Source organism: Pteropus alecto, unplaced genomic scaffold (assembly GCF_000325575.1).
Source record: "Pteropus alecto unplaced genomic scaffold, ASM32557v1 scaffold185, whole genome shotgun sequence".
Taxonomy (NCBI): domain Eukaryota; kingdom Metazoa; phylum Chordata; class Mammalia; order Chiroptera; family Pteropodidae; genus Pteropus; species Pteropus alecto.
The window spans coordinates 9281833-9290168 of NW_006438088.1; the positions used below are offsets into that span (position 1 = coordinate 9281833).

General features: G+C 33.5%; 1 protein-coding gene across 1 annotated transcript in view; it reads left to right on the top strand.

Moving 5' to 3' along the window:
• The window catches only part of IFNGR1 (interferon gamma receptor 1), an 18486-nt gene extending 13390 nt beyond the window's left edge, over nucleotides 1-5096 (top strand). Inside the window, exons 5-7 of the mRNA XM_006915381.3 lie at nucleotides 202-391; nucleotides 2615-2742; nucleotides 4228-5096. Of these exons, the coding sequence (XP_006915443.1) occupies nucleotides 202-391; nucleotides 2615-2742; nucleotides 4228-4797 (888 nt within the window). The 3' untranslated portion in view covers nucleotides 4798-5096. The remainder of the gene's footprint in view (nucleotides 1-201; nucleotides 392-2614; nucleotides 2743-4227) is intronic.
• The last annotated feature ends 3240 nt before the right edge of the window (nucleotides 5097-8336 follow it).

Below are 8336 nucleotides of genomic sequence, written 5' to 3' on the forward strand. Positions count from 1 at the left end.
TTAACAGATACATAGCATCATGCTGTGTCAAAGTAACAAACTGACTTGTTATTTGATATTAATACTATTTTTAGACTTGTTCAACATTCATCATATATGTGTTTTCTCCAGGTGTTTGACTGGTATAAACATGGTGATTTGGGGGAGAGGGGCAGATTAAAAGGAGCCATGCATTTTCATTGTGTTTTTTTTTCCATGCAGACCACAAATAGAAGGTACATGCAGAAAGAAGATGATTGCAATGAGACTCAGTGCCATTTAAGTATTCCAGTGTCCTCACTGAATTCTACGTACTGTATTGCAGCAGAAGGAATCTCAGACACATGGTCTGTGACAACTGAAAAATCCAGAGAACTTTGTATCACCATTTTCGACCATAAGAGCAAAGAAAGTAAGTTCATACTATTTTCCCCTAAATATAAGAAGTGATAACTAACATAGGTTAATGTGAAAAGAGACAGTTTGCAATTTCAGTAACTCTCTGCTCTTTTAAGAATAAGTCCACTTCTCAGGCATAAAAAGATACAAAACAACCAATTTGGGAAGCCATGACACAGGAAAGAAAGAAGTATAATAAACACGTTAAGTATAAAATTATGTGCATAAACGTCTGCATTTCAGGATTATGCACAGCAATCTAAGTCAATTTATTACTTTAATATAGCAAGATGTTATATATTCATTAAGATGTTTATAATGTGAACTGGATAGCCCTAGAAATTAATATTCAAAAATAAATATAGGTTAATTTAAATAATGGATTATGGGATACAACATTTTAAAATAATTTTTGTTTCATCTTTTCATTGTGTGTGGGGGATATATATATAATAGAACTTTAGAACTGGCATTCTCAAGTGTCAGGTATGGTAACAAAAATTTGGGCCTTTGAAGTTTTGAAAGTTAAATGTTCATTATTTAAATAATTTAAAAAATATAAAAAGCCAGAAGAAAATAAAATTATCTGTAGTTCTACCATCCAAACAAATTCTTGGTTACTCACAATTCGGTGGGTTTTTTCCCCCATCCTGTTTTTCTCTTTTTCTAATAACCATGACCATATTGTATAGTATATATAATTTTCTATACTGCATATATTATAAATATTTAAGCATATATTATAAATGTTTTCCATATTTCACATAATTTATCAATATTATTTTTAATATATGTAGAATATTTCATCATGTAGAATGTATTATATTTAATGTTCCCCAATTTTTGGACTTTTAGATTATTTATAGATTTTCTCTATGATAAATCATGCTTTGATGACTGTCTTTGTGTGTGTGTGTTTATATACACACACACACACACACACATATATATATATATAAACACACACATATATTTTTTCAATTGTTAGGATGTTTTTAGAATATATTTCCTAGGTTAAAAATGTGCAATAATTTTATCATACAAATATCTTTTTGAAGAATGGAAATTAGACTGAAGAATCAAACCAAACACTTAAAATTTAATACTAATATTTTTTAGGCCATTATACTAGAGTTTCAAATAGATGACTTAAAATAATGCAGTGCATTTTATTCCAATTTCCTTTATGCCATTCGAAAAATAAAATCTTACTTACAAAATTTAAAAATAATGCCAATACCCCAAATTTAATTTAAAACAACACCCCGAATTATAAACTGGACGGATATTGTGGCCACATGGTGGCAGCACAGTGGTTCCTAGCAGCCTTCCCATCTGCCTGATGAGTGCTCCTAATCCAGTGCTGGCCTAGTTCAGTTATGTAGTTATTTTTATCTTTTACTATTATAATTTGTTTTCACATCCTGTAATAGGTGTGATACAAGCATTCATTTAGTAGTAACTTCCAGAATTACTATTCCAAAGAAGTAACTGGAATAGAGATTAAAGGTAATGAAATGGCATGAAGGAAGCCAAACACCACCATAACATACAGAGTACTGTTGATTTGGAAGAGAGGACTGTGAAAAAGAATACTGAAGATTGTGCTGTGAAAATAAAAACAGCATTAGAAAAAATGCACAACAGCGATTATAGATGTATAATCTCTATTTTATATTCTTTCTATCTGGTTTGGGACTTTATTCCTGTGCAACTTCTCCTCTATATCTGTGTGCATATGTGTACATCTGTATATCTTTATAAGTATTTGTATTCTTGAAATATAAAATGTAACAAAATTCTGAGGAGTGAGACTAAACTTATTCTACGAGTTCTGGACATTACCAGAATTTATTTCTAATGAGCTATATTTTTTAAATTCTTCTTTTCCCTCTTTAAATGAGAGAAAAAGCAGAACTCTTGAAACACCTTATATTTGGGGCCGTAAGGAAATTGTTGTGAAAAAGCTATTTTAAACATATTGTGTCATGAAAGTATAGTTGCAGAAAGTTTAGAATTGTGGAATTGCAAAGAGTCATGTTGCTATCTAGGACAGGGACCTAATTTTTTGCTCATCTCTCCTGAGTTCTGTGTCAGTGTTCCTTAACACCATTTCCTTATTAATTACCTGATGTGTAAATCTATTAAAGAATAGCTCTAAGACTTTATAACTAATTGATGGATATAGCAGTATTTCATCTTAATTCTAATTTGTGATTTTTTCCCCTTTTTTTAGATTCATTTTGGATTCCAATTGTTGCTGCTTTCCTAGTCTTTGTAGTAGTTATCCTTCTAGTTGTATGTTTTCATATTAAGAAGATACATCCATGTAAGAAAGAAAGCATTATGTTACCCAAGTCCTTGGTAATGTATTTAAATATTTTTCTTTAATTATATATACTAAAATGTTAATTTGGACCTTTTGGATAGTTTCTTAAAAATCTTTTTAAAAGTAGAATGATATTCAGCAATATGTCACCTACCATAAATCACTCAATCTACCACACATCCAAAACCATATATTTTTCACTACGCACTAGGTACTTTTTGATGCATGTGGCAAAAATTAGACGAGTCTGTTAAAGAACTTAAAGTCTAGTGGGAAAAAAGGATGAGTATTCAGTGGATGTACGGGTGTACGATGGGATAGGTTCAAAAACAGAGATTTATATACATGTGAGTGAAGACTTTGTTGACTTTTTTGGAGTGGGGGTTAATCGTGACTTTTCCAGAGGCAGTGATGCCTGAGCAGTCTTGAGGGACAAATAGGAGTTTATTCAGGTACTAAGAGACAGTATGCGCTAAGGCCCAGCATCAGGAAAGCCTGGGTTTGAAAAACTGCAAGTATAAAAACACTTCATTATGATTGGAGTGTAGTAGGAAAGATGACCAAAAGTGAGACTAAACTAGAAGTTTGACATTTTAACGTCTATATTTAAAAGTCTTTGTATGGTGAAAAGAATAGTTAAAGGCTAATAGAACGGTAACTTTTTGAATCAAATACGGCAGGAGTAATATCTGATATGCAAAGGGCACATTTAAATTTATTATGAATCTGCTACATTTCAGTCAAGTAAATAAGAATTATCAACAAAGGACAATTCACGTATGAATTATAATACTCATCCTTATTAGTAATTAAGCAGAAAGCAAGTTCGTATTATGCCATTTTACACCCACTAGAGAAGGAAAAATAAACCTGAATATTCAGGAGTACCGGTAGTAGTAGAACTGGTATAGACTAGTAAAAAGCCTTACAGCCCTGGTGGGAAGGTAAGCATACAATGGATATACAGTGTCATAGTTCCATAAACATGCCACACCTTCGGACTTAGTAATTCTACCCTTCAGAATTTATTCTAAAGTAATTTCATGAGTAAAAAGATCTGTAAGAATGTTTATTTCAGCATGTTCTGTAAATAGTAAAAATAGAAACACTTTAACATCTACTGTTAGAGAAATTATTTAATCATCAGTGTAAAAAATTATATGAGCCCATGAAAATTATAATGAAAACGATAATTATGAAGGCATATGGTAAAAATATAAGTAGCTGTACTCCCATTATAAGTGTAACGTGCATACATGTGAAAGGCAATTCACAAAAAGCAGCATATATTAGTGAGATAGTAACTTTTTAAAAATCCTTGTTTTTAATCTTAACATAGTATACTTTCATTTGAAAGAAAGAAAAGGCAACCACCAGATTTTATTATGCTATTATCCTAAATATGCCATTTAGTGGTGAATTTCATTGTCCATTATTCTTAGACTGTTTTTGTTTTTGTTTTTGAGGATAGGCAAATTTAGTAATTTATTATTTTTAACCATTGATTTCTCTTCCCTTAGCTGTCTGTGGTAAAAAATGCCTCTTTCGAGGCAAAATCTGAATCAAAATATATATCGCCCATCACCTACGAACCCATTGTTCCTGAACATGAGAAGGTGGAAGAGCAGTTGTCTCCAGCAACAATTTCAAGTTCACATATCAAGGACGATCCGGCAAAAGTAGAGCACAGAGAAGATTTTTCTAGTGAAACAGAAGTGGTGACCATCGAAGAGAATACCCCCGACACGGCTCCTGGTAGCCCTCTGACCCCAGTAAAGAGAGACGATTCCGTCCATTCAAGTAGCAACCAGTCTGAACCCTGCAGCGTCGCTTTAAACTCTTATCACTCCAGAAGTGGTTCTGATAGTGGCGTTGCAGAATCGGACACTTTCTTATCTGACTCAGAATTTCCTCCAAATAGTAAAACTGAAGTAAAGACAGGAAGACAGGAGTCCACAATGCTCAGAAACACTACCACCTCCTTTGGTTACGATAAACCACACGTGTTAGTGGATCTGCTTGTAGACGAAGGTGGTAAAGAGTCCTTGATTGGTTATAGAGTCACAGCAGATTCCAAAGAGTTTTCATAAGATCAGCCAGCATGTGCCAATGTGGAAGGATCTCCTTGTCCTGAACAGTTTTTCTGCTTTGATTTCATGAAAAGATCATAATTTCAGATGTTGTACCTTTATGGATAGTAATCAAATGAAGGACCTTGATTTAGATAAAAGTGCTAGCTTGGCACTGTCACATGTGGTCTGAAAACCTCAAAGACTTTTTTGAAAAATGAACTTGTCAACATCTGAACCTTTCCATATAGATAGGTTAGCAGTAATAGTGAACACTCTCTAATAACCCTGCTTCCAATGATAGTAGATGACGCCCAGGGTCCTTTCTAACCATATCAAGAAATATAATGGATTTGTTTTCTTCTCTGTGCTTCTATATGTTTTTTGTTTTTTGGAATTTTTTTTTTTTTTTTTTTTTTTTTTTGGTAAATTTAGAGTATTTTTAAGTGCTTACTTTCAGAAGAAATTCTGAAATCTTTTCAAGTTGAATTTAAAATCAAATTCAAACTAATAGAATTAATAAAAAATATGTAAATAGAAACATGTATATATTTTTTATGAAACATTGCATTAAGAGATTTTTAAATAAAGAATTTTAAAAATTAATTTTGTATTCATTTATTCAAGCAGTTAACTAGAATATTTTTCATCCATTTGCTATAGAATCATTTTCTAATTATTCATATCTAGTTTTTAAAACAGTTCTAAAAGTAATCTAATCTTTAAAAATGGTCCTTTTATGTCTATATTTCAATATTTAGCACCCAGTGTGTAGAGAAAAGAGCAAATTTATCCAGAGTGTGTGGACCGAGGAGTCTCTAGCCTAAGAGTGGTGCTCAGAGCCACAGGAGGGGGTGAGGGGACCCTGAGAAGCATATGGTAGGAGAGAGAATCCCCAATGAGAGGCAAACCCACAGTTAATATCTACATCACACAAGGAGTTCTTGGGAATTACTAAGAGGATAGAAAATTTAAGGTTCAAATTAATTGAGAAAAAAAATTAAATATCAGATGAGTAAATTAACAAACCATGGAAAAATATTGCTCCTCATTTAACTGCAAATTAAAATGAGGTGCTATTCTATTAGTGGGGAAGAAATTATCAAATACTGGTGAGGTTTCGGTGAAACTAGTATATTCACTTATTTGGAGGGCAATGTCTTACGAATTGCTTTTTTAACTGATGTACTGATACATATCACATTCCATAAAAATACACATCCTTTACAGAATTTAATCTTTTGTGGAAAAATTATTAAAAAATCCTTAAAACCAATGAAAAATGCACACATTAGAATGGGAAAAAAGCAAAAATGTGAAATTAATTGAAGCCAAATTACTGCTCTCTAAAAGGATTGTACTTAGGTATACTGCCAAATGTGAATGGAGTCCCTGCTTTTTTACACTAGCTGATTCTTACGAATACCAGTCTTTTTAATCTCTTCCAGTCTTACAGATAAACCATTTTAATCCTTTCATATTTCTTTAATAATTAATAAAGCTGAGCGTATTTTATATATTAGGTATTTTCTGTGATTTGACTAATCTTGTCCTTTGCCGTTTATATCTTATTTGACTGCATCTTTTGTCATAATTTCTTGCCTATGACTAAGCTCTTACCACATAGTTTAAAATGGTTATAAAGTCAAATTTATTCATCTTTTCCTTTCATTCTTAACCCTTTCCCAAGAAAATACAAAATTTCATCCATGTTTTTTTCTGTTTGTTTCATTTTTACATTAATTCTTTTATTCGCCTAGATTTTTTTCACATAAGGAGTGAGATAGGGATCCAGCTTTATTACATTGATTTCCAAGCTGCCAAATATTACCACAAACTTGGGTGGCTAAAAACAACAAAAGTTTATTCTCTCACAGTTCAAAATCAGGGCCAGATTCTGTTTGAAGGCTGTAAGTGAGGATCCTTCTTTGCCTCTTCCTAGCTTCTGGTGGTTGCTGGCAGTCCTTGGTCTTCCTTGACTTGTAGCTGCATCATTCCAATCTCTGTCTCTTTTAACACATAGCATTCTTCCCTGTATGTCTCTGTGTCCAAATCTCTCTCTGTAAAGACACTAGTCATTGGATTAGGGCCCCGTATGACCTCATCATTTGATCAAATCTGCAAAGACACTATTTCCAAATAGGAACACGTTTATCGGTACCAGGGGTTAGGACCCCAACATTCTTAGAGGACACAATTCAACTCAAATTTCACGTGATAAATGAGTTGTCTCAATACTATTAAATCATCCCACTTTTCTGTGCTGATTTCAAATGTCACATCATATGCTAAATTCTCAGTACTCCTGGGACTTTCATTGTTCTATCTTTTCTTGTGTCTGTATCACACTTTTAATTATTATAGCTTTATACTGCTACATAGTTTAACTTTTGAGGCTCTCTATTTCCCTAGAGCAATATACCTACTTAATTGGTCATAAGCTGGTGACTGGAGGTAACTCAGCCTCATGGGAGTCAGATTAAACTACTTTTTGGCTCTAAGAGTCAATGTTTCAACTTAACTACTAAGGGGATCCTCTTCCTGACACAGTTCTGCTTCTTAAATTTTTTTCCTAAATTATTACTTGTTATCAAAATTAGTGTTAATTGCATCATCATTTCATGCATGTTCGGTGGTAGGGAGAGCTTACAGAATGTTTTCTGGGATGCTTAAGCTGTGATAAAAGACTGTAAAAGTAGAAACATTTTAGTGATAGTTAAAAATCTAAAGGGGAGTGGGAGGAATTAAGTGCTTAGAGGAAGATAAATCCAGAGATAGATATTGATGATTCTGCCAACAATGAGATGGAAGAAGGATAGCAGGTTTGCCATGAGCTCCCCATTAAGGATTCATGCTTAGATTTTGGGGATACTTTGAGATTCTTTAGAAAGCTCTGTAACCCCAGAGCTGGAGTATAAACACTAACATTTATTGAGTTTTTACTCTGTGCCAGGCACTATGCTGAGTGCTTCACTTGTGCTATCTCATTGCTAAAACTCCACATTACCTGTTTTTTTCTAAGTGAAGAAACTAAGGCTTGGAGAAGAAGAGTAACTTCCATCTTGTCGAGTAGCTAGTCAGTGTAAAGGTACTTTTTCAAAATTAGGAGAATGATCAGGGATTGCCAGATGACAAGCTCCAGGAAAGAGAGAACCCAGCGCAATGAGAATAGAGGGTCGGCTTGGCCCTTTTCTCCTCCTGATCAAAGGTCAAAAATGTCATATTGCACACATGGGCAGGGTGAAGTGTGTGGGCCTGAATAACAAGGTGTCACTGATACTAATACACCATGGCTTAGAAATTATGGCTGCAGAAAGAGAGCTTTCAATTCAAAATCTCAAAAATGAATCAATTTCAAATGACTGTGTGGTCTAAGAAATCTTTTCTTTCAGTCAACATTTATTCAGCTCCTACTCAGAGCCAAGCACACACTGCTGGTCCCTAGTCCCAAATGCATGTAAATTAGGAGTTAATTAAAAGCAAGAACTCCGAAGTCAGATCCTTGAGTTGGAAGCCCAACTGAATGATGTGGAGCCAGTTACTTCACTTCTCTTTGCCTC